Source organism: Gymnoscopelus braueri (genome assembly GCF_963280865.1).
Source record: "Gymnoscopelus braueri genome assembly, chromosome: 9".
NCBI lineage: Eukaryota > Metazoa > Chordata > Actinopteri > Myctophiformes > Myctophidae > Gymnoscopelus > Gymnoscopelus braueri.
In genome coordinates this window covers 34,413,265-34,440,754 of record NC_137610.1, presented here as the reverse complement: position 1 = coordinate 34,440,754, position 27,490 = coordinate 34,413,265, and the positions used below count along the sequence as shown (strand labels likewise).

General features: G+C 40.4%; 2 protein-coding genes across 3 annotated transcripts in view; one reads left to right on the top strand and one right to left on the bottom strand.

The window, feature by feature from the left end:
• LOC308091475 (zinc finger protein 609-like) overlaps nucleotides 1-8,140 on the bottom strand; it is a 40,657-nt gene extending 32,517 nt beyond the window's left edge. The window contains exon 1 of one of the 2 annotated variants that reach the window (XM_080437109.1): nucleotides 7,752-8,140. The gene's annotated coding sequence lies outside the window, so the exon portion shown is untranslated. Of the gene's footprint in view, nucleotides 1-1,652; nucleotides 1,778-7,751 lie in introns of those variants that run through there. The other variant, XM_080437110.1, reaches the window with a different exon arrangement.
• Nucleotides 8,141-15,939: 7,799 nt separating this feature from the next.
• LOC308092295 (sperm axonemal maintenance protein CFAP97D1) lies at nucleotides 15,940-19,106 on the top strand (the record flags this gene model as incomplete). The annotated part of the gene is made up of 5 exons (XM_080438145.1): nucleotides 15,940-16,032; nucleotides 16,367-16,447; nucleotides 16,834-16,952; nucleotides 18,637-18,811; nucleotides 18,978-19,106. The coding sequence occupies 5 exons, from the start codon at nucleotides 15,940-15,942 to the stop codon at nucleotides 19,104-19,106; spliced, it is 597 nt and encodes a 198-aa protein (XP_080294271.1).
• Nucleotides 19,107-27,490: the final 8,384 nt, after the last annotated feature.

Below are 27,490 nucleotides of genomic sequence, written 5' to 3'. Positions count from 1 at the left end.
CTTTGAATATATATTTTTTAAAGCGAACATTTGTAACTAAAATCTTTGCTTCTGGGGGCGGGGTCCCTGGAACAAAATATTTTGAGGTGAGGGTCTGTGACCAAATACATATCATTTTGGGGGGTCCTTGGATTTAGAAGACATCTGTAGATGCGTTACCGGATTGAATGGGAACATTTAATAAACTGCTGGTTCTATCCGCTCTCTCTTGTCAGAGTTCATACAGCGGTCAATTAGAGTCAGGCTCTCTCCTCCTCTACATCCCTCAGCCTCATTCTCTCTGTGACTCTCCCTCTCCATTTTCTTTCTCTCTGTTGCCTGCGTTCCTGTTGGCTCTCTGCAGCACTTCCATTAACACCACCTAGAAACTCAGAGAGACACAACACAGCTAATCACAGAAATACAAACGTGGCCATTTAGCTACACAAGCATACAAACACACACAGTAAGTTCCTTCCAATAAAATCTAAATATCTATCTACACACAACACCAAAACACTCATATACTTATATATTGTTGGCTCTACTTTGGAACTGGTTCAGAGTAGGCAAATTATTCTATAATTAATCGATAAGCTCAGAGCCCAAATAATCTTTCCATGAGCCATTTCACAACAAATCTGAAGTCTGGCCCATTTGCTTTCAAATTCAGTTTCGATCAAATCCTTTTTAACCGTAACACTAGAATCTACTGTACATAGACCATGATTTCCACACAACCACCTTTTTTTTTAACACATTCAATTAAATGACATCACATGACACAAATCTGTGGTTTGATTAAAACAGTTAAAAACAGATGCTTGGTTTGAATACAATATTTCCAATTACATGCAACTAAGACTCTGCACAGAACCAGAGTATTGTTTTAGGACAGACTGTGTTAAATAACACATTATTCCTCCTTCATGTCCATCATCTGTTACTTGTCTTAGAAGATCTAGTGTTTCACTTTTGGGTCCAAACCCAGCGGCTGACAAAGTTATAACTAAGTGTCCTTAGTCTACTTCGACATATCCAACTACATAAATATCCCTACATAACAGAACCAGAGTCAATCTGCTTAAGTATCTCTCTCTTTGGTACCAAGACTCTGAAGAGGCTGTTCCACACATGGGTTAGGACTGCTTGACAGTAGAATAGGATTCTCCTAAATGAATTGCACACATTCCCGTTTCATGTAAACATGGAATAGAGGCTCCTTTTAGGTTGCCCTGTTGTGTGTTGTAGTGTTTGATGTGTATTTATCGTATCTTCTCTGCTTTTAATTCTACAGCCACAGTAGAGCCCAGGGCTAGTTTCCACAAGAACATTTCTCAATAGTTCTATAATCATCAGGCAACCCATTTCACAAAGTCCACACCAACAGATACTTGGCATAAAATAACATGTACAGATCTACAGAGAGACATTTTCGGTTGCTTTTCCGGTCAGCTGTGAGAGTGCGTCTCTGAGGGACATGTGGACATGTAATGTGCGTTTCTCAGACATAGCGTGTAGAAGACAATAAGCTAATTGCTAATTCTACTTTGTGGGGGGTTTTAATACTCTGATAATCCTAAACCCTACCCCTTGTGGAGCAGATTGGACACCAACTGGCAGTGTTTAAATTCAAAGTATTCACCAGCCAATCAGTCACAGGACTTACTTACCAACTAGAACCCAAGTGCAGCTCTCTGGGTTGTTGCAGGGTTTCCAGCTGAATTTGGCACTGGTGTTACTCCGGAGCACACACGTATGTACGTACATGCCATGTAAAATAGAGTCAGGTATACTCTGACAGGATATACAAATTGTTGTCTGTGCAGAACACCTGCTGAGAGTGAATATTTGAGATTAAGAATTGGGGCAGGAGAGACTGTCAGCCAGTGTCTGATGGATACAACAATTACGCAAACCTAATAAGCTTGTCACCAAATCAAATCAACAGAGCTGAGAGGAGTTCAGGCACCTGAATATCACACACACACACACACACACACACACACTAGAAGTCTCCTTCCCAGCCATTTGGCGCAGACTACACAATGTTCTAACCTGTTCGAACTTCAAAACACCACTACTATCTGCCCTCCATTCACTCCTGAAAATGGACCATTTTGAAATATTTGTACGTTCCCTATATTGTTTGTGACATTTGCCTCTGAAAATTGTGTTGTATCCCCCCCCCCCTCCAACTGACTTTATGGGATTTCAGAGAGCTCACGGGGCATGTTTGCCCTTTTGGACCCGTAAATGTGATGCTGACCAAAGGCAAACAGCTGCACAGTCAGACTGGCTAATTTAAGTTTCCTGGTTCCCTCTGACAACAGCTGGGTTGTCCCAGCAGGTTTATTGGGTCTGGGCCAACAGGCAGGATGTCAGGGACCGACTTAGCAGACTGCTAACAGCTCCCTGGGCCGGCAGACAGACACACCGTGATGTAACAGATCGGAGGTTGGCTGAGTGATGATGTAGCACTACACAATAGCTACTCACTCAGCTCTGCTCTACCCAACTGGCTCCAGGTCTGTGGCCTGCCATCCTGTTGAATATGTGCAGTCAAGTCAAGGATTCAACAGAAATCCACTGCAATGTTGCTGATCTGGGAAACTAACATTATGCAGTAGCAGCTGGATGTGTCCGTCTACATTCTTAAAGTAAATGCAAGTCTACCTGTCATACCATCTCTTATGTTTGTCAACCTGTGGCCCAGGATGTGACCCATGGATGTCTGTCGAGAGAGATAGCTTGTATACATACATATAATTAGTCCTAGATTACCAATGTTTTGATATTTTCAAAAAGTGCAAAAAGTTTCCATTGAGAACATTTAACTCTTTTTTTGTGAGAGAAATTCCAGTCATCGTGGACGTGGTAGAGCCGAGCGAGCATTTGTTATTTGTTTAAATTAAATTAGGCTACAATATGAAATGTGACAATTGAGGGAGTTTTACAGTGAGGGACAATCCATACATAGTTTTAACATCACTTTTTTGGCTGAGTCTCGTTGTAAACGGTCTGCCATCACTACCAAATGAATCACCCGTTTCAGCTTGACCTGTTATCATTTTAATCAATTTAAGTGACGTTGCGTGATGATTAAACGTGTGTGCTTTCTACCGAGCAGCGTGTGAGTCTGATTACTGTGTGTGTCTGCGGTGTGAAGACTGTGGGGCCGGTGTGAAGACCGCGAGGCAGCTGATTTATCCTTCGGTGTTTGACGGTGCCGCGTGGCAAACACAGCTAATTTACAAGTCCACAAAGCGTTGCATCAGCAATGCTTTGTGGACTTGTAGATCGGCTCGCGTTCGTGCACAACACCACCATATGATGAAGTAAAGCCTTGAGGGGAGACTTCTCTCTTCTGCCTCTGTGACCTCGCGAGATCAGCTGCCGTTTTAAGGTTACATGCGCCCAGGCAGAGTCTCACGAGAACTCGCACGGCAGATAAATATTTATTCTAATTCGAAGTACCTTAATTTTTATAGTCGAACAATCTTTTATTTTTAATATTCTAAGGAATATCCGAATATGGAATAGGCTATTTGTTGACCACCGACACACACGGCTGTCCTGCATGATTTTGTGTGGCCGATTAAAAATTAATAAAACGACTCTACCTGTTAACCCCAGCATCCCCATGATAATAATGATTGAGAGAGAAAAATGTATCTTGCCACCTCTCGTCACCTCTCGCGAGAGTATAAAGTACTATACCATTAGAAAATAAATTTTAAAAAACAGTGGCTTATCAGGCTATACCAGAACTTTTGCTGCCAATGAGGGCGTGTGAAAACGGTCTCTCCCATTGCCAGTCCAGCAAGTTATGCTTATTATTTTGCTGAAAGAATTCTGGCACTGTAGTGAAAACGTGGCTTATGTTTGAAGTTGAATGAACAAGCTGTGATGGCTATCATGGCTAACCCCTCCAACCACCTCCAGAAGGAAATAGTAGGGCGGCTGAGTGCCAGGGGTGAACACAGATTCATCATTCCAAGACAAAGAGCGATGGACTGGGTCAGTCTATCGTGCCGGCAGCCATGAAGCTGTACAATGATGGAGATGATCAATCACCAGGCGTCCTGCCTGGTCCATGGTCATAAGACCAATATTGTAGCTTTCATACCTGCTGTGATCTCATCTGTGTTCTTTGTCGTTTTTTTAAGACTGCTGTAACTGCCATGGCGACAATTTCCCTCATGATGGGATCAATAAAAAGTCTATCTAATTGGTTTACATAGGAGGGGGCGTGTCTGATCAAATTAATATATGAAATATCTAAATATTGAATCAAGCAACTTAAAACACTGTCTGGGCGGGTGACCACAAAAGCCAGAGTAGATGTAAGAAATTACCCCAGAAGTGTTTTAAAAGAAATACCCTTATTACATTTTTAATAATGCGATGTGTTGTGAGCTTGCAGATCAGTTATTTTTGAATTTTTCTGCAACTTTCAAAAATGTTGGGCCCACAATAGGGACACATTGGCTTCATGATTGTCGATACAGACGTCGTCAAAAAATGGCCACTATATGGCTCACGCTCAGGGTCTACTTATGATATAAAAATCATTTTAGCATCATATTCATTATTTTCCACTCATGTTTTTTACATTTAACCGACTCCTCAAACATCAAACATTAGAATAATCATCTGTCCTTAGATCAGCAACATCACAATTAATTTAGTGAATTGATAGACATCCAGGGAAACCCAAAAAGTTAGACTACAGTCAAATGACGACAGGAATATTACTAGGAAAGAAACCAAATAGTCTAAGGTAATTGGTTCAGCAGCAGGTACAGAAGATGTAGTCTACTACTATTACTCCAGATGTACCCAATTTTCTGGTGGTGTAAAAAAAAATCATCGTTGTCTCTCTCATTTATGTATTTACTGCATGTCTACACTGTACCAACGTGTTTGTCTGTGAAAGTATACTTGCAGATTTGTGAATGTACACTGTACTTACATGCTTGTGTAAATACATTTTACTTACATATTTGTGTATGTTCGCTGTACTTGCATGTTTGTGTATATGGGCACTCACTGTACTTATGTTTGTGTATGTACATTATATATACAAGTTTGTATGTACATGGTTTTACACGTTTGTTTTTGTACACCGTCTTTACATGTTTGTACATTGTACTCACAGGTTTGTATGTACTCTAAACTTACATATTTGTCTGTGTATGTGCATTGTACTTATCGTTTATACACGTGTATCCAAACACCCAAGCCGGTTTCTTAATACATGAAAGGTATTTGGCACCCTGAAAGAGAGCGCCATCTTTCTCAGAAAAAAGCAAATGTTAGTGCAGTTAGTGAATTCATATTTTGGTTATTTCGCCAACACCTGTGTCCAGATCTGAACACCTTACAACTTACAAGTGCAATTGCAAAATATATTTCTCTACAACTAAATTTGCAAGAACACCAATTGTTCCAGCAACAAAAAAAAATTGCATGAGCTATTGCACAAAATTAGTGAATGTCCATCAGATGGGGAAAACAATTATGAGAACGTGTTGCTTTCAGACAAATGTACGAATGCGGACACACCTGAGTCATAATAATGCTATACTGAGACTAGTTACAAAGAACCCTCCCCCCAAATGTTAAGCATTTAATATATTGCTGCCGTCGGGCAGAAACCTAGTATCTCCATATGTCAACTTTATACGTTTATTTTTCTTTGTACATCGTCTTATGGCAGCTCCCGACCCACATCATACAAGAGTGTTGCACAAAACTTAGCAGATCTACAAGCTCAAAATGCAATGCGTATGCGTTGTGAGCTTGTGGATCAGCTATTTTCTCCATTTCATAGGTTTTCAAAATATAATAAAAAAGGAACGGTTTTGGACACAGGTTTTGGACATACAACGGCAACAACATTAGAGATTTGGCAGACACTCATTTCCAGAGTGACTTTCAACAGAATATTCAGCATCTGAGCTTTGGCTGTAATGGATCGGTATTCCAGAACAACTACAAACCATTTAAATACAAAGCCAAACATTCATTACCTTAAAAATTGTACTTCCATTCATAAGATTGTCTCTGGTGTTCTTAAAAGTGAGGGTGCCCTTACACTACACTTGATTAGTATATACCTGTACTACAGAGCTCACTTCAATTGAAATGTCACTGAGGTGGCTGCGTTCAGGTTGGCCCAATTAAGCGGTTTCCACAGTGTTACACACAATGTGACAACCTCTCCTGAACATAGTCATTATATTTACTACAATTATGCCTCAATATATTTATTCCTATGTTTATGTTTCCATGCACTATGTACCATATTATAAGATAGTATCCCAGCACAAGAAGGTTCTTGGTATACTGGAACCCATGACTTCTGTACTCACTCCCTTATCTGTACAACACAAAAACACACAGCTAGACTACCTCATTGTCAGTTCTGTGCAAGTCACAATGTGTTGTTGTAGAATGTTATGTTAGGCCGTATGTGAGATCCTTGTACACAGTTGGTCTGTTGTGATCATGTTACGCTCCATGTCTCTGCCCCAAAACCAACACCTTGTATGAACCCAACATTTCACTGCTTGTACCTGTATGAGTAAGTGACAAATAAGCCCCTTCTTGAACCTTCTTACTTGACCATAATGTGCTTCTGGGTTTCTGACTGTATAATAACCATCTGCAGCCTGTGGACGTTAGCTCAGGTTATGTAAACTGGATGCTAACCTGCTATTAACTAGCCAACTGACATTATGAGCCCTGCTGAACCTCCTCACCACTTACTACTGTTAGCTTGAGCGCTAGTAGCTCCAGGTCACACAGTTCAGTCTGTGAACTGAAGGTGGGGATCATTTAGCCAAACACTCAGCTCAAAGCATAACGACCCCTGCTAAAGGTTTAATCACGATAACTTTGCACCAGCTAGGAGAGGACACAATACTTTGATGGGTTCCGCTAGCATTTACTGTACATTCTCAAATAGACCGTTGAAGAAGAGTTAACGTCACCACAGAAAACAGCTTATTTGGCTAGCCCAATTAGCCGAGAGGCTAAGACGACTAACGTTAGCCGTGATTGACTGGCTAGCGCTGGATTTTAGTGTCAAGATCATCCCGGTGTAATCTAGTCACATTTGCTGACTTTTTACCCGCTTATCGCGACACACAGCATATAGGAGTCGTTTGCATTACGCATGTGGCTACGTATCTGACAGTGATAAAGTGTGTAAATAAAAACAATATGCAGGTTGTTTGGATAAAAACACAGGCCATGAGGCCCTGTCAGTGGCTTAGCTCTTAGCTTGTAGAGGAAATACATTTTCTGGGTGCAGAATGTTGTCCCCTAACGCCTGTGGGCACTTTATATAACCAGGACGGGGCACTTATTATCTAGTCAGTGTGCATGCATTTACCTTTTCAAATAAATAAAAAAGAAAACCAAAAGAACAAGAGTTGTTTCTGAAAAGTGTAGTTTAACGACAAGATATCACCCTGAACCAGTAAATGTCAAATAATTCCAACTGGAGACATTTTTGGATCTATTGGATATTTTCGATCGCCTTATTGTTGATTTTACAGGGCATCTCAAGATGCGAGGAGGTGATTTTTGCCCCTGTGTATATTAATTTTCTCAGTTGCCCCTCCGCTCTCCCCAGACAAAGACAACAGCTAGCTCACTGGGATGCTAGGCTAACGGGGGCTAAGCTAACGCAGGCTAACCCGCGTTTCAAACAAACAAAAAATTCCTCCGGCCGTAGTCGCAACTTCACGCCGTTTACTTACCCCCCGTGAACAAACCCCAATCCGGCAGCACTTATTTACGTGCACTCCATAAGGATCCAGTGATTCCCCCGTCGGAAAGCGGTTAAAAACGTGGTTTGATTGTTACAGACAGATCAATCAACGTGCTCCCATTTAGAAAATCCCAGAGAAGATCCCAGTTCAGTCAGTGCACTGCAGCCATCACACACCGACACTCCGTTCAAAAAACCGACTAATACCGGTTCAAAACATCCCCTTTCGTGCCCGGTTGGAAACGGTCCACGGTAGTCCACGGTTAACGGAACGCCACGTTTGTTTCCACATGGGCGATTATATATTCCTAGATTAGACAGAAAAATAACCCGATAGTAGACTGTTATATTCTGTCTAAATGGCTGTTTGTAGCTCTGCTCAGGGGACTGTTTTTGCCTTGGGTTACTCTCCCAGGCAGCACTTCCTCCAAGTTTAACCACTTAAACCGCATATGGGTCCCTCAGGGCTCAATACTAGTGTATTTTCTGTTTTCTGTTATTGTGGGGAAAGCTTTCGCTGAAAATAGCCAAGCCAATCGACAAGCTCACAATGCGAGGCAACGCGTAGATTTGCTATTTCCCCCACAATACCGATGCTGGGGTTTAAGTGGTTAATAGTCAACTATTTTAATCAGAGGTTTACTATTAGGTTGGCCAATTTAATAGCTGAACTCTTTTTTTTATGTAGTTTTCATAATTATAACACCAGAGTTTATAAGCTCTAGTTGAGTGCATCCTGATTCATATTATATTATTGTTATTATCATTATTATTAGTATAGTGGGTAGTATTGAATACGTACACAAGGCATTATATACGCTTTTCTAGGCCCTCTGGAATTATAAAAGGTGCTTGTAAGGCATATTCCAAAAGGCATGTTAAATATTATAACAATACAGAAGACAAGGCTAAAATAACCCTATGCATATCTCTCAGTACAATGTCACCAACCAGTAGAAACGTGGAGACTGGATTTCCTGGACTGGAATCTGACAGGGAGGTATCCTGCTGAAAACCCGCAACTGGATATTAGACAGATCGGGATTCTCTCCCCATGTTTCCACCATTTTAAAGCGCATTTAGAGAGGAGAGGGAAGGGAGACGAGACGGTCTTGGAGGGAACATAAAGAGAAATATGTACACTGTACAATAGAAAGGCATGTACACTAGGGAGGAAAAAATGGCAAAAAAAAAACTATTTTATTTTACTTCTATCTATCTATGTGTTTAAATATGCAGCCAGCCTTGTTAGTTCTTGCTGCTCAATTATTTTGTTTAATTAATTTAACTCTTATTATACAGCTCTATTATTTGTGTGGAGACTGGGATGGAAATCAAACAAGGTGCTAAATAAATTCTGTTTAATGCACTAAAACCTTTTATATATTTGTTTTTGCAAAGGTCCATTTTTAATTACATGTTGTAGACAATGTATTGGATTCCTCTTCACTCTGCTAGCTAATCTAATAAAACAATAATTACCTTGTTTTTTTTTTTGTCTTGAGGTAGGCTACCTGGTGGCTCAACCAGCTCCTAATGAGTGTGAGGACCTGGGTTCGAATCTGATCCCCTTCTCGCATGTCTCTCCTCTCTGCTCTTGGGTCTTTCCATACTAACCTGTCTAAAAAATAAATGCATAAAATGCCCCCCCCACCCACCCACATATGCTCTCACACCACCTACCCCGGCCCACACACACAATGCTGTCATCTTATTTGCAACACGTGTCTGCACACACACAGACACATACATACATAAATACATTTATGCAGATACCCAGTGAAACACACACACACACACACGCACGCACGCACACACACACACACACACACACACACACACACACACACACACACACACACACACACACACACACACACACACACATGTTAACCAGGCTGTCTGGGGGGGACATTCCAGGCTGGTTACCCCGGCAACAAGGATATGATAATGTTGGCTTTAGACATGCTGGAGGGAGTCAACTCCATAGATATATATAAAGGCTAGATGACTCACCCGCGCTGCTGGCCAATGGAGTACGACGTTGCCACATGGCGGCCATCTTGAAACAGTCATTCATAACATTATGTCTATGGTGCATATACTTTAAAATAACCATAGCGTGCTCAATTTTCATCCGATTTTCAAACGGTTTGGTGTTTTGTAAACACCAAAGATGTAATAAAATTATAAAATTATAAAAAAAAAAAATATTATTATATTATATTATATTATATTAAAACATGATTATAATTATAGTATGCAGTATCATAACTACATCTTTGGTGTTTACAACACACCAAACCGTTTGAAAATCGGATGAAAATTGAGCACGCTATGGTTATTTCAAAGTATATGCACCATAGACATAATGTTATGAATGACTGTTTCAAGATGGCCGCGGTTGAGCTACGCTTGCTCCGTCCCCTTGAGCCATCTAGCCTTTATATATATCTATGGTCAACTCTCTATGTCTCTCTGTGTGTCTCTCTCTGTGTGTGTGTGTGTGTGTCTCTCTCTCTCTCTCTCTCTCTCTCTCTCTCTCTCTCTCTCTCTCTCTCTCTCTCTCTCTCTCTCTCTCTCTCTCTCTCTCTCTCTCTCTCTCTCTCTCTCTCTCTCTCTCTCTCTCTCTCTCTCTCTCTCTCTCTCTCTCTCTCTCTCTCTCTCTCTCTCTGTGTGTGTGTGTGTGTGTGTGTGTGTGTGTGTGTGTGTGTGTGTGTGTGTGTGTGTGTGTGTGTGTGTGTGTGTGTGTGTGTGTGTCTCTCTGTCTGTCTGTCTGTCTGTCTGTCTGTCTGTCTGTCTGTCTGTTGTCTGTCTGTCTGTCTGTCTGTCTGTCTGTCTCCTCACTGGAGCCAGACGGTCAGAAGTTCACCTCCTCATGCTTTTCCTCACTCTTGTTCACTCAGAATCAGAATTATTTGTATTGCCAATTTATCATACAAGGAATTTGTCTCTGTGAGGTTGGTGCTCCACATCGAATAACATAGTAATTATTATTATTATCATTACTATCTCTGCCCGGTGGAAATCTTGCATTCACTTTGTGTGTGTGTGTGTGTGTGTGTGTGTGTGTGTGTGTGTTGTGTGTGTGTGTGTGTGTGTGTGTGTGTGTGTGTGTGTGTGTGTGTGTGTGTGTGTGTGTCCACTGCATCCAGCATCATTGTGCACAATGCCAGCAGACCAAGGACATGGGAAATGACAACTGCTACATTTATGAGTGAATATTTGCAGAGCAATCATCTCAAGTCTTTGAAACGGTATTAGCCAATTGGTATATTGATCTATATACTACTAACTAGCCAAATACAATAGGGCTACTCCTGTCCCTGCAGCTTATAGGATGTACAGATACTAGAGAGTCGCACACATGCAAAAACACCGGCACAAGTCTATATGAGATGAACACCAAAATATGGTACATATTCATCAAGGTGACAACATACCCCAACACCCCCCCAAATCACTAGAGTCTTAATGACCGTGCACATTCAACTGAATCTAAGCTCTCTTAAATCAGTCTTTGGTCCCTTTTACACAGTTTAGAGTGTTGATGTTTGCCAGCCAAAACAAAAATAGTCTAATACAGTCCATCTTGAAATCTAAGACATGTGCAATTGCTGCACGAGCATGCTAGATTTGAAAATATTTTTTTTCAGGTGATTTGATTGGGACCTCATGCTGAATTTAACATTATATGTGTATGGGTGGAGAGACCACTCTTTTCTCTCTGTCTCCATCCCATTCGATTGTCTTACATCCTACATGCCATTACTGTTCAGTTTTATGCACAATATCGGTCAACTTCTATAGGCGTAATGTCATTGACTTTATAGTGCTTGGTTGCGTCCTCTTGCGTAAGACTCATACTGTAGATCTACGGCCAGCAAAAACATAATTCAAATGACAGCCTTTGACTGACTGGTGATACAAATATAATTGGCACGTGGCAATAATAATCAGACATTCCGCATTACAGAGAAATTTGAATGACGGAGAGAGGACAGAGGACAGCTGGGACTATTTTTTAGATATGTCAGTATAGAAAGACAGGAACCTGGCTGAGCCACCAGGTAGCCTATAGCCCAAGCTGGGACACTGTGCTATTGTTATGGCTTTAAAATAAATGAATAATTATTATTAATAATTGTACTCGTATTATATGCATGCTTATACTTTCTGCATTGCATTTGTATTGTATTATAAACAGGAAGAAATCGCATATACATTCCACATTCCTTTTTTGTAAGGGACCATGTACAGTGTTAAACAAAATTTTACCATATAATGTATTGTACCAGAATAGCGCATAGCAAATTTTGTAAATACACCCATTTGCTGCATGCCTCGTGCCAATCCCACCTGCCCCAAAATAGGACCATATGTGGTCTAAAAAGCTGGTCTCATCTCCTCTGGTCAAAGCTAGGTGCTAAAATAATAACAAGTGAAAATTTTGACAAAATGGTAGTGCCCGAGGAAAGTCCATGGGGTCACCAAAATCAGTATAGTGCACCTTGCAGTCTGTCCATTAGATTATAAGATATCTTATGTGTAAAGTTGCCATTTTGTCCTGAGGATGCTGCTAGAGGAAAGGTCACAGGGTCACTCAAATGCATAGGAATAATCCTCCATGTAGGATGAATACATTCAGTAAACTTTATGGCAATCCATCCATTATATTTTAAAGTTAACTTGTATGCAAGTGGATATTAGTGGATAGTAGCCTAAGGGAGGTGCTAGAGGAAAGACCATGAAGTCACCAAAATCTGTAGGATTGGTCCTCCAGGGAACATGAATGTGCGCTGCAAATTCCATGGCAATCCAGTAGTTTGCGAGACATTTTGTTTGGGACCAAAGTGTTGAGCAGCTAGATGGACGGATGGACAGACAACTGACCCCATTCTTAGACCCCGCTACTAGTCAGGCTAGTGGACAGGACAAGAACACATACTTTCCCCCACTTCCTTGTTTACAGTGTGAGGTCGCAGTGTGAGTAAGTATGTTACCAATACCAGCATTTTTACCAAACTGCTATTAGAGGACTATACCACGCACGCACGCACGCACGCACGCACGCACGCACGCACGCACGCACGCACGCACGCAGGCAGGCAGGCAGGCAGGCAGGCACACACACACACACACACACACACACACACACACACACACACACACACACACACACACACACACACACACACACACACACACACACACACACAGACTATGCATGTCTGTGTGTGTGTGTGTGTGTGTGTGTGTGTGTGTGTGTGTGTGTGTGTGTGTGTGTGTGTGTGTGTGTGTGTGTGTGTGTGTGTGTGAGAGAGAGAGAGCATTTATTTTGGGGAATCCTACTAATCACTCTCTCTTTGAGGTCTTCTTTTGGGAGATGTGTTGTTTACACATGAGAATGCAGCCACAGGACTCCAGCTAAAATGTCAGTCATCTTGTTAACCACTTCTAGATTTAGTAAACTTGGAATACTTACATGGACCGCTGTTTTCCATCAACACCAAATCTATTTTTTTTCTACTTAATTTTTTTGCTTTAGTTTGGTACATCTTCAGTTCATTATGCATTGTTTTAAGGAAACTAGTCATTTGCATTATGTATGTAAATATTTGTACTGCTTAGTCGTGTGTGCATTCTAAAGCTATTGTGGAAGTGTCAATGTTCACTAGCTGCAGAGGTGCTGAATGTTTCTGTGAGTACAATTTTACCCCACTGATTCTGAAAACAGAAGTTAAAGGGGCAGGAAATTCCCCCCCCCCTTCTCTCAGACCAGGTGAGTGTTGCATGCATGAAATTGACAATGCCAACTCTAAACAGCCCCAAAAACACGATGCCAGCACTATTTGACCCCACTGATTCAAAAAACAGAATTTAAAGGAGGCTTTATTCAACAATATAGATTTCCCTACCAGGAAATGACAGGAACATTAGCATTCTGAAATAGAAGCCATTGTTCTTATTAATTATAAAAAATGACCAAACCTCTGAGACACAGTGAGCAGCAGACAGAGATGGTACTATCTTATAATGAGCATTAGTGAGGACCAATTATATGAAAGTAAGTTGAAAATGGGTGATGTGGTCTTTTAAGAAAGTGGAAAATTAAAAATGTAAATTAAAAGTGCTCAATTGTAATTGAATAGCCACTGAGAATGAAACACAGGGTGTCAGACAGATGGGCCACTTCATACCACAATGAAACGTGCTGTTACTTAACTTGTGATTAACTTGCGGTTTTGTCTATGCGGGACTCCATAGTAAAAAAGCTCTGGAAAAAGAAATCTCTGCGTTGCTCCTTATTTACTACCTCAATTCTGCTGGGTCCACCCTGTTTGTGAGTTCGACACCACTTCAAACTATGAAGACTTCAAACCTATAGTGAGATAGTGATAGATTTAAATAATTACAGCAGTAAGGAGGGCAACCTAGAGGTGTGCAAAACTGAGCCAATTGTGGCTCATCTTGACCTTGGCTTGAACTTTGACCCCCAAATTGCATAATTGTCAGATATTGAGTGAGATATGACATGAAGTTTCATGGCCGTCTGTTAAAATTTGAGGATGATATAGTAGCCTATATTGAGTCAGTCATACTCATTGTGAATAGAGTAGGCCTATATAGGTTACACTAGCATGCAGCCTTCCACGTATATGGCCCTATATTGGGACATAGCTCAACAGTGCTTAATTTGTAAATTATGAGGTGCTGGAGCTCATGAACCCGAATTTGGGTTTTCAGAGAAAGAAATAGAATAATGACAGTCAAAAGACAACATAGAATAGATGGATGAGGCTGCCCTCTACAGGCCAACCGAGGAACGCACACCACACATACACACCCAACACAATTTAATTTGTAAATGCACAACTTAGGCATTATTAAGCACACTCTTGTGCAAGATAAATGGCATGAATCCCTAGTCAACAAATTACAGGGTAAATGGTCACGTAAGTAGAGTGCAAAGAAAAAAAAGTCCCTACAAAGTGGATAGCAGGTAAACATCAAATCTGTCTAAACCAGTGGTTCTCAAACTTTTTCCCAAAATGAATGTGTACGTGGCCCCCATCTGAAAAGGTTTTGTGCCAGGGACACACCCATATTTGTAGGCCTATGTTTAAAAAAGAAAATCCAATTCTTTCCAATTTTTTCAAGATGATTTGAAAATAGCTGAGCTCACAAGGCGTCACATAGTTATGAGCTTCTAGATCGGCTATTATCAAATAGCAGGTGCATACAGTATGTGGTTAAGTGGTTAAGCTGATTGTGACGCTACAGTAGGCTATATTAACACATTTTGCTGGGGGGCCCCTGCATGGAACCCCCCCCCCCCCAAAGGACAGCACTTTGAGAACCACTGCATGGTCTACAACAATTTGCTTTAATTCTAAATCTAAATAACATACTTAGTGTGGTCAAGCAAACATTATGTGTTTATCTAAAAATAATAAGTGAATAATAAACCAACATAAATCTGCAGGCATAACTGATGCATCTATTAAACATAAGCAACAAGAAGGGATATAAGGAAAAAGGAGTGCTGTGTTTTCAAGGTGGAACATGGGGGGGGCAAAGTAAATCTACAAAACATATATTGTTAACTTTGTGTGTATGTGTGCAAACAACATGTGTGTGATGGACAGTGTGTATTACACGTGTGCGTGTTAGACTGTGTTGTGCTGTAGTCAGATTGTGTGTGTGTGTGTGTGTGTGTGTGTGTGTGTGTGTGTGTGTGTGTGTGTGTGTGTGTGTGTGTGTGTGTGTGTGTGTGTGTGTGTGTGTGTGTGTGTGTGTGTGTGTGTGTGTGTATGTGTTTGTGAGGTCAGTAGAATAGAGTTCAGTAATAATTAATAGCCATTCTATCTGTCTACTTGGGGAGCTAGGAGAGATACAGGGGAGATATGTCACTATGGCAACCACCTCCTCACTGGCCCTAACAGACCTCCTGCTGGGGTAGTGTGTGTGTGTGTGTGTGTGTGTGTGTGTGTGTGTGTGTGTGTGTGTGTGTGTGTGTGTGTGTGTGTGTGTGTGTGTGTGTGTGTGTGTGTGTGTGTGTGTGTGTGTGTGTGTGTGTGTGTGTGTGTGTGTGTGTGTGTGTGTGTGTGTATAAGAGGACAGGTGTGTCCACTGTGTAGTTCAGTCAGTCAGTGTGTGTTCTCCCATGCAGCAGGATGCATCGAGCCTACCAGCCTCTGAAGCCCGTTACCAACAGATACCTGCAGCAGAGGTGGGATGAGGACCAGTTCAACCAACACCGCAAGAAGGTACAATGCAGGGATGATGGGATGACGATATCATTCTTAGAATTTATCACAATAAGAAAACACTCATGATTATCGTATAGCAGAGATTTTAATTTAGCGTGACATTTTCTCAAATCTCTTCTGCAATTATTTTAGTCAAAACTTTCATATCGTCCCATCCCTAGTACAATGCAATGCTGTCTTCACCTGTCCAACACCCTCACACTTTCTTGCATGGTGGCGGCGCTCGCTGAAAATAAACTAATACTCTGTCTTGTCTTAATCACCTGTCTACATGTCCAGTACTCTTATCCACCTGACAGTAGCTGTCAATAACCAGTTTTTACTTGTCCAGGTGAGCTCTGCTTTGCCCACAGTGGATACAAGAGGCATGGATATACCTGCACATGTTCAGCTCAAACTGAAGAAACTACAGGTCAGTGGACACACGTACGCATGCATGCATGCACAAACACACACACACACACACACACACACGCACGCTTGCATGTATGCACTATGCACGCTTGCACGCATGTGTGTCGTATTACTTTACGTGTGAGGGCCAAATGTCCCAACAAGTAGTAACATTTGAGAAATCAGCATAGCCAGGACAATGCTGATGCAATGCAGGATTCTCAGAAGAAAAAGGTTTTATGGTTACAAAATATTTTTTTAGTTAGGCCTGTCGTTGCACACCTAAAATAATCAAATAAGCTCACAACGCGTCACTATACGTATAGTAATACAAAAGTGTGTGTGTGTGTGTGTGTGTGTGTGTGTGTGTGTGTGTGTGTGTGTGTGTGTGTGTGTTTGGTTTAGCTGCAGGACGAGAAGCTGTCAGCGATTGACAAAGACAACAGGATCCTGGCCTCCAAACTGTCTGACATCGTGCGCTCTAAAGGTGTGGTGGACCACAGGAACCACTACCAGATCAGGAGGTATTTCAAGTCTTCTACACTAAAATCATCATTGTTGATTTAACCACATGAACCCGAGCGTCTCTATTCTGGGTGTGAACATTCGCTGACAATAGCAGATAAGCTCACAACATGTTGCTTTGAAGCGCCTTGTGAGCTTGTAGATCGGCTATTTTCGGCTACGAGATTTGGTGTAGAGTGAAAAGAAGGAGGAGACCAAGCATAGACCCCTGTGGGACCCCTGTCAACTCAGTATGTAGGGTTTAAGTGGTTTTAACTCAGGATTTTACTGTGTACTGGGTCACTGGGTTTATAAAGGTCCTTTGTCAACGTGTCTCTGCTTTATTGGACAATATCGAGGAGAGAGAAAGAGAGGGACAGAAAGGAAGTGGACAGGGAGGGACAGAGAATTTAGTTGAGATTCAACACAGGTCATGAGTTATACGGTCAACATAAATGAGCCAACGGGACCTGCCCTGCTTCACTGTTTAAAATAATGAAACATGGCAGCTCACTCCTATTGCTTATTTTCTATTAAGTTCATTTAGAAAAGCTTAGAGGGAAGGCTCTAATCGATGTGATTTGATCCTTGAGCAGTTATAAGGTTACATACAGTATAGATTCGGAGGGCTTAACCACTACACCATCAGGACACTCCTATATGTTTCCGCTGTGGTCTGCTTGTAAGAGGAACAACTTCCACTACATCCTGAAATACGACTGCCACAAATACACAGTCTATACACAGAGAGGATGAAGCCAACTAACCACCATCTGGACATTTAAAACAGAACATTAACACAGATGACTAATCTACTGTTTTCCTGTTCAGTATTTGTTCAAAGAAGGTTGCTGTTTGCTCACAAGGTACAGGTCAGGGCATCTGGGTGGCGCAGGGGTAGGTTTCAGCAACGATAAACATTGTGAAGATAGACCAGACAATTACACAGAGCTGACAAACAGTATGCACTCATGTTACTAATAAGGAACCCTGGAAAGGAGCTGCAATGAGATGGTATAGCAGGCTCCGCCCCCTCAGGTGTGACCCGGTGCCAGGTGTTTATATGTTGGCATGGTAACATGGGTTCCCTGCTGGTCCCTTTTGAATGTTTGATGGGACCAGTGACCCCTCACTGAGATGTGACTGTGAGTGTGCATATGGTTCTGTGTTTTATCTTATTGCTCTGTGTTGGTGTGCATGTGGTTCTATGTGTTGTAGTGTTCTGTATCAATGGCTCTCAAACCATTTCATGTCAAGGACCCCAAATTCATTTGTATTTGGCCGCAAACCCCCATCTGAAAATATTTTGTGCCAGGGACAAGCCATACAATATTTGTGTTTTTCCATTGTTTTAAAAATATTCAAAATTTTAATAATGTTTCAAGAATTTGTTTTTAAATCTACAAAGGGTTAAAGTGGTTAAACTGATTTTGACGCTGTATTCATTAATTTAGCTGGGGACCCCCTGGAACCGCCTCAAGGACCCCTGGGGGTCCCCAGACCCCAAAGAGAACCCAAACCAGTGAAAATATCCGATCTACATGTTATTTTCACTACTTCTTAAACGTTTTCTTTTTTAACTTATGGAATTTCTTAGATTTTTTCAATTAATGTAAAACAAAAAAGGGATATTTACTCCATAAAAATGGTGTTTGGAACACTGTTCTAAAGAAGGTGGTGTGACAGTACTGTACTGTATGTCAGTCTGAACAGGGAGAAGCGCAGAGAGGAGATGCTCCAGGTGTCTGTTCAGAACCAGGCCATCCACCACCGCATCTCAGCCCGCCAATCAGAGTACCGTCGCTGTGTGTGGTTGGACGAATGGGAGAGGGCGGAGCAACGACGTGACGACATCGCCCGCTTCCCAAGAAAAAGCAAGGTTCAGAGACAGTGACCAAAATACATAGGCTATTTGTTATTGTGACCAAAATACATACTTATCTATGTGTGTGTGTGTGTGTGTGTGTGTGTGTGTGTGTGTGTGTGTGTGTGTGTGTGTGTGTGTGTGTGTGTGTGTGTGTGTGTGTGTGTGCGCGCGCGCGCAGAGGGGTAGGAGGAGAGTGCAGTTCGCAGCCAGTGAGAGTGGGGAGCAGAGTGAGTCGACTACAGACAGCAACCTGAGTGACAGCGCAAGCACCACCACAGAGGAAAAAGACACAAAGAGAGATGAATGAGACACACACACACACACACTTACACATACTCACGACACTCATGCACACACTCAATTATGTACACACTTATGTATTTGTAAACTTCAAATAAAAAAAGAATAAATCGCATTTGCAGCATGTACGTTGTGTATTTTTCGTCCTAGTAACGGCTTATTGCAGCCCATCCATCTGTCCACACATGCACCTTTCTTCCCCCCAGAGAATGAGCCCCACACATTTAGGTGACCCCAATGGCCTTTCCTTTAATGCCACCCATAGGCCACTCTTCTAAAGGTAGATTGGCATTCAACTTGCTCAGTGCACTTGCTGTGCGTGGTGGATAAACCCTAAACAATTTGAGTGACATCATGACATTGCCTCTAGCACCAACCTCTGCCCAAAATGTCAACATAATTTGATGTAATGTAAACAGACTGCAGGATGAACCCTACTGATTTTGATGACACAATACCCTTTCCTCTAGTGCCCTTCTGTCAGTGAATACAATATGTCCCCTTCCAACTAATAAAAAGAAAACATTCTCCCCCAACCCCAATTTCTAGCCCCAATAGTGAGATTGCAAGATAGAAATGTCAGTCGGTTCAAACTACATTAGTTTGGTTGGGTGTAAGGAGCAGTTAAAGGGATACTTCACTTTCCCATAAAATAAACATTTAAAAAATATATTAAAAATAAATGAAAAAAGTAATGGAAAAATCACGGCCCCCTCACGCATTAGAGTGTCCTACTAATGTGTGAGGGGGCCTTTATTTTGCCATAACTTCTTTCATTTTTTTTTAATATTTATTTTTAATGTTTATTTTATGTGAAAGTGAAGTATCCCTTTAACGGGGCATTTACACTTTTTCCATGAATAAACCAAGAGCAAACATGAGAGATAAACAGTTTACCATGAAAAAACTATTTGCTACCAGAACTAGCTGACATCAGCAACACAATCCTAGTTCTCTATGGTAACAAAAGGTTGTTTTACATAGTATATTATTTTTGACAGGGCAACTTTTGAACAACGGATGGATATTTTTTGTCACACACAGAATCTTTGGTTAAAGGTATGACTCCCATAACACCCAAAGTAGTTTTGATGCTATTCTGAAAGAGCTTTTATTGTTGTTGTTGTCGTTGTTTTTTAGGACGTCAACCTTACAGATGTTCATACATTTGAGATGAAAGATGATATTTGTGTGGGAAACATTTATATCATTAAAGATAAAACTGATATTATTATTAGGAATATTCGTATTAATCTCTTCAGCATGGTTTGTTAGGTCATCAGAGAAAACAAATGTGGGGTCCGGGACCCCTATGGGGTCCTCAGAGTTACTACAGGGGAGCTGCCAAGTCTTTGTGTTAATTATGGAACATTTTCTTTTTTGTACTTTAACCACTTGAAACCTATGGCCTCCCGGTTCTGTGGGGAATGTTCACTGAAAATTTGTATTTTCTGAGAAGAAATTTGGTGTAGAGGGAAAAAAGAGCACAGAGACAAGTTTACTAACTAATTGAGGGTTTAAGTGGTTAAATGAATCCAATATATTAATAGAAAAGATAATGTACAAACAAACAAACAAGCAAGAAACATTAATTTGCACTACACAATGATAGTGCTGTCAAACAAGTCTATGAATCTATGAAATCTATGAAAAGGTTGTATCTGCAACACACTTCATACAATATGAAGCAGGGGTCCCTGCTTCACTCTCAGCTAAGGGGTCCTGTAGAGTCTATGTCAGTGGTTCTCAAACCTTTTAATTTCAAAGACCCAAATAACTCTGAGGTTGTACAAATGGAACAAATTGTGCTCTCGTATACAAATTGTACAAGTGTAAACAAATGGAACCAAATGGACCCATAAGGTTCCATTTGTACACTCTCAGAATTACAGACCTGCAAGGGCCCATTTGGAACCCCCTCAAGGAACCGTGGACCCCACTTTGAGAACCACTGGTCTATGTACCACTGTTATTGTTTCCGAACAAATTCTGAAGGATAGCATGTGCCATCAGTATTATGGCTCGATAGGAAAACCAGAACATAATGGTGCTGGTGATGAAGAGGATGATGAAGACTGCGGTGAGAATGCCGTTCATCCAACAGGCTTTACGTCCCAGTCGCCTGGCCCCCTCCACATCCCCATGCTGCAGCCTGTCTCTGGCCTGCAACACAACACAACACAGTGCTAGTTAACCTTTATTCATCCACAGAAAGTCCACTGACCTCACATTTCTTCACATTGGCCTGTATGTGTAACCATAACCATAGTCTGCTGGTCACTGGGAGTCTTAAGTTTGCATTACTGTAATAATTAACAATAATAATAATAATAATAATAATAATAATAATAATAATATGATGATGATGATTATTATTATTATTATATAAATCATCATAACTAGTACAACCTTAATAAGCCTATATAATATATGTATACCAAGAAGTAAAAATAAATACATAATAAGTAAGTAAGTAAGTAAGTAAGTAAGTAAGTAAGTTAGTAAGTAAGTAAGTAAGTAAGTAAGTACATAAATAAATAAATAAATAAATAAATAAATAAATAAATAAATAAATAAATAAATAAATAAATAAATACATACATATATACATACATACATACATACATACATACATACATACATACATACATACATACATACATACATACATACATACATACATACATACATACATACATACATACATACATACATACATACATAAATAAATAAATAAATAAATAAATAAATAAATAAATAAATAAATATTATAATAAAATAGGACATACAAGGACTTAAAAAAATACCCTGGCAATAAAAACCTTTATTTAACCAGTAAACCCTGGCAATAAAAACAATAAGAAGAGTCCTGTCTAAGCTCACCTTGATGGAAAAGCAGAGAGCTGGCAGGGCGAGACAGAATGGGTTTATGTACACAAAGTTAATGATGGACCAGATCAGGTAATCTCTGGGTGGAGGGTCATTACTGATACTCTCCACGTCTGGATGCTGGACCCTGCTGTCCTATACAGAACAGAGACAATGTCCTAAATATTCCATTCAAATTAAATATCAGTACAGGTCAGTGGTCCGGGGACCCCAAGGGGTCCGTGAAGGGGTTCCAGGGGGTCCCTAGCAAAACGTGTTAGTATAGCATCACAATCAGTTTAACTACTTCATCCTATTTACTTTGGATATCCAAAAATAGCCATTCCACAGACCACAGTACAAGCTCACAATTGTGATGTGACGCATTGTGAGCTTGTAGATTGGCTATTTTTTTAAGATTTTGAAAAATGTCTAAACATTTTGAAAAGATTTGAACGTTTAAAAAAAAGAAATTACGCAAAACATTTCTTCTGGTGGTACCTGGCACAAAATGTTTTCAAATGGGTATCTGCGGCCAAATACTTGGGGGTCCTTGACATGAAATTGTTTGAGAACCACTGGTATATGTAACCATTGTAATTACAGGCTGTCATCTAAACAGAAATGACCAAGTGACAAATAAGACTGAAATATATTATGTAATGAAGAATTATTGTACAGTAAACAAACCATCTCAGTGGCCTTATGGTTAGAGTGTCCGCCCCGAGACTATAAGATCGGGGTTCTACAGTATTCCCCGGCCGGGTCATACCAAAGACTGGGAAATGGGACCCAGTCTGCCTTGGCACTCAGCATCAAGGGTTGGATTGGGAGTAAGTCCCTGCAACATACTAGTGTCATGTTCAGGGGGTGCACTTGTACATCATCGATGGGGGGATGTACTGTACTTGTACATCAAGCCGCCTCATGCTACAGAAACAGGAGATAAGCTCCTGCCCTATGGGCCACATGGCTGGGCATGGCTTACTTGTCTGTTATTTTTGGAAATTGCATTTTAAATAAAATAATTAAGGTCACATTTATACACACTTTCCTTTAGGTTGTGTGTATTAAATTATATTGTTCTGCTCTTTGTTTTTGTTTTATATTGTGTAAAGTTTTTCAATCTTTTTTCAAACCTGTTGGGGTTGCTTGTGCAGCAACAGAGATTGCCTTCCCGGCCTGACTTCCCACGCGGCCTAGTCTCGCATAGGGTCAGGGTGCATCCACACATGTACGTCAAGTTGTCGTACGGAAGTCGGAAGTCCCATCCACTCCCATGTTATAGGAAAAACCGGACTGGAACATCCGTTTTTTCCTATAACATGGGAGTGGATGGGACTTCCGACTTCCGTACGACAACTTGACGTACATGTGTGGATGCACCCATAGCCAGACAACTATTCCACAATCTCCGAATGCTATGGTGTAGTTCCAGACTCTATATATAGAGTCTGGAACTACATCCCTGAAAGCCGATTCCGGAAACTGTCGTCTGTTTGTCATTTCCGTTCACAAAAATATATTAAAGAATATCTTTAAAATATCTTTTTGAATTTGCATTTCTGATAGCAAGCTATGCTTTGACCAATTTGATTTACATCAGTAAAAATGTACAAGAGATAAGCCAAAACGATGCGGGGGGAGGCTGGACATCGCTTTACTCCCGGATTGTTTTCAGCGCTTCCATTGTAATGTGCTGAGCAAGGAGTAATGTAATAGCAGAGCCTGAACGCCAAGATCAAATATAATATTCACACTTGTATTTACATTTTATAAATAAAATGTTCTCAAGCTATTATTGGTCTCAATCTATTTGTGAGTTATCTGACTGAACTGCCAGTTGTGTTAATTGGAGTGCCTGGCCAAGCCAGATACACCATGGAGGATGCAAACTCGGGGTTGGCACCTAGTGGTGGTGGGCAGGGACTTGTTGATGTTTTAACTCAAGATTGAAGGTATCTGATATCATTCACGAATGCACTTTGCCCTAAGCCAGAGTCAATCCCTATTAGTGATCTTATGGATATTGTGTTTGAATAAATACATTAATTAAACAATATGGGGGCGAAAGGCTTGAGGGCCTACTAAAGGGCTTCTAACCCAAGTGAACTCCGAAAACAAACACATTTTCAAATTCAAATCCATGCCAGGTTAATGATTAATGGCCCAGTGTAAACATATACCCTAGCCATAAAATTGCACCAGGTTCGAATAAATAACAAAACCCAACAAGACTCTAGTTGATTAAACAAGTTTAAAAGGTGGGAAAACAGTGAATGGTTGGAGGTATATAGTGTCCCACTCCTTTCTATGATAGAACACTCATGAGTAACATTTAGTTGCCACTTAGCATTGGTTAAGTTAGTCCTAAACATTAGTATAAAACAATAACAAAAATAATAAAATCATTCAATATATCATGTCAAAGTGTATCTCCAAGTCTCCCACTGGTTTCTCAAATCTGTTGGCTTCAAGCAGAGATAAGAATTTATCAGTGGGAGCCTTGGAGATACACTTTGGCAAAGTATATTGAGTAATTGTATTTTCATAGTATTTTTGTTATATTGCTTTATTGGAATACAAGTTTAAGATACAACTTCAACTGTATCAGCTATCATCACCTAGAGAACATCCCTAGGCATCACTCCTAAAGCAGGTGGTTTATCTTCCAAGAGCTGCTGTGACAATTGTTGCTACAATCCATTGTGGTTTGTTAACTTTTTCCTGAAGCCTTTGTCCCCATATTGATTAACCGCCCCTCGGGCGAAGCATTTTTCACAATTGTTCCCCGTTGAAAAATGTCATTATGTTGGTCTTACCTTGGACTGCAGGGGAATTAGCTCTGGCTGGTGAAACAACTTGGCATCCATTGAAGAAAATTGTATAGAGGAAAGATATGAAATGTCTTTAAAAGAATTAGAGAGGGTTTCTGAGCTGAAGCAAGACACATTCAGCAAAACCACAGAAGAGCAGAACGGAAGTGAAAATACGGACACACCTCTAAACCTGTTAATATGTCTAGAATATGTCCAAAGTTCACAGGTGTCAAAACAGTCCAATGGCATATAAAACCAGTCCAAAAACAAGCACAATACTTGAAATCAAAATGTGGCTCTGCTAAACCCTATCTATAGACCTATGCTGCATTACTATCATTGCCATAATGCCATGTATTGCAATATTTACAAAGTATAATCATACACTGAATTTCATGATGTTTTCCCCAAGTAGTTCTTTAACTAAAGTACAATTATTGTAAACCATATTGCTAAACAAATGTTTTACAAACTAACACCATACAATGCCTTTTAGTGTAAGAGTAAATAAAACACAGTTTTCCAAGATACTGTATAGTAGCTCTTTCATCAAGGTCAGTCAGATCTTTCTCACAGCAGCCATTTTGTCATGAAATAGTAGGGTGAACACACCATATATCGGTGTATGGTGCAATTCAACACATGACAAGTTAGTTTGGTGACTTTCACCTGTGCTTTATATGTTAGTATATTGATATACAGTATATGTTTTGCTGAAATATTTACTCACTTGTACAAGTAGCCAAAATGAACGAATTGGGAGTATAAAAAAGAAGTAATCTCCTTGAGCTCTGGGTGAAAACTGACTGAGGAAGACCAATATGTACAATAATCTGCAATATGGTTACTGGAAGCTTGTAAGCATGTTGTAGCAATGCTAGTGGCAAAGAACAGTCACACTTAATGTTGGCATGGCACTGTTGTTTAATTACCAGGTTAACCACATAAACCCTATATACTTCATTGACCGATTTTTAAAACTTTGAATAGGACAATATACCGTACATTCATGTATATAAACGCTATGGTGTTCCTTCTTCTGAGAACATCTGTGGGCTAACAATTTACAATTTAGGTATTTAGAAGACGCTCTTAAACCAGAGCGATTTACAGTAAGCAAGGTTGTAAGGAAATTAGTGTTTTTAGAGTTAAACTCAGCTATTCAGATTTATTTGAGCAATACACTAATAGTTAGATTTTATACTGTGCGTATATTTGAATAATTTGTAGGTCTAATAGTGTTGAGTGTTAGTATAACTGCGTCAATATACCCTTATATTAAAAAAACTGTTTATCAGAGCAGGAGATGAGATCATAGTTTAAAGAGGTCTTGATATAATGTTATCTAATAAGCACAGTAGAAAATAGAGGAGTTTTAGGGAGGGTACATTCCACAGGTATCCTGAAGGAGCCAAGGTCATCTTGCAGCCCGGAGCAACCGTGAGAGAATGAACACACAGGGAGGGGGCCTTTGCCCGCCCCAACGATGGGTCGCGAGATGGCACGGGATTAGGGGCCGCATGCTCAATCCCCTACGATGGATCAACAGCGACTCCTGTTGATGATTTTTATTTTAATCTTTATGCCAGAGATATAAAAGCTTGATGAGAAAAATCTTATGTTATTACAAACTTCTCGACCTGCTTGAGAGGCGTGTATCTCGGAGCTCCGATGTAATATATATCTGGTGTAGTATCTTTATTGTTTGTTTGATAATTCATTCTAATAGTTTCTAGGCTCATAAATAATTGTAAAACTTAGACTAAGGATAATAAAATCATTTCGATTTAACCACAATTGTAATCACCTGTGTAGCAATTATTTCAAGGGATTTTCCTCTCACTCTATAGAACCACTGAACCAATACCTTACGATAGATTTACTTTTATGGTGTCATAGGTTCAGCAGAAATCTAACAAATTGGTGCCAGAAACCCTTATGGTTCTGTGGAGGGAAATCCTTTGGCAGGTTGACCGTCTGGACATCATTCCAGTAACCGGTCTCGGCTTTCTTGTCTCGGTTTGAGCAAACTTGCCCCGGGGTGAAAGATAAGGCTTGCTGAAACCTGTTTCGACGAATTCAGCGATTGATTACTCTAACCTGAGTTTGTTTGACTGAGATAAGCAATTGTCGTAATCCCAAAGCATTTGAGATAAATTTAGCTATTGTAGGACATTGATTTATAACCAAATTTGCCAGGGTGAATGAATTGTCATTACGCAGTGTGGTTTTAACGTGTTTGAACTGTGCAGTATAAACTATAATCGTCGCGGACGATAACGAGATAAGTTACCAGAGGACTCGGGGAGCTGGATAGTCGTGCAGAGCGGCAACGAGATAATGAGATGAATTGCTGAACTCCCAGATTATTTTTGAAGCGGACGTACAGTATTTACAATGATCCGGTATCTAAATTGTATAAGTGGCTGATGAAATAGGGAGTTTGGCTTATTTTAAACGCATACGTTGAGCATTTACTTTGATCTAGTATCTAAGCTGTATACGAAGTGGATAAAATAGTGTTATTTAAGAGATTTATGGGCTGGGGGTCCACAGTCGTACGAGACGGCAATAAAAATAACTCAAGAGGAGTTATACAGACTCGCGAAGTCTGGCATATATCATATTTACTGTGTGGGATATAAGGGTGGTTTCGTTGGAGCGCGTAGTTAACTTGTAAATAATTAACTTGTAAACAGTTTAT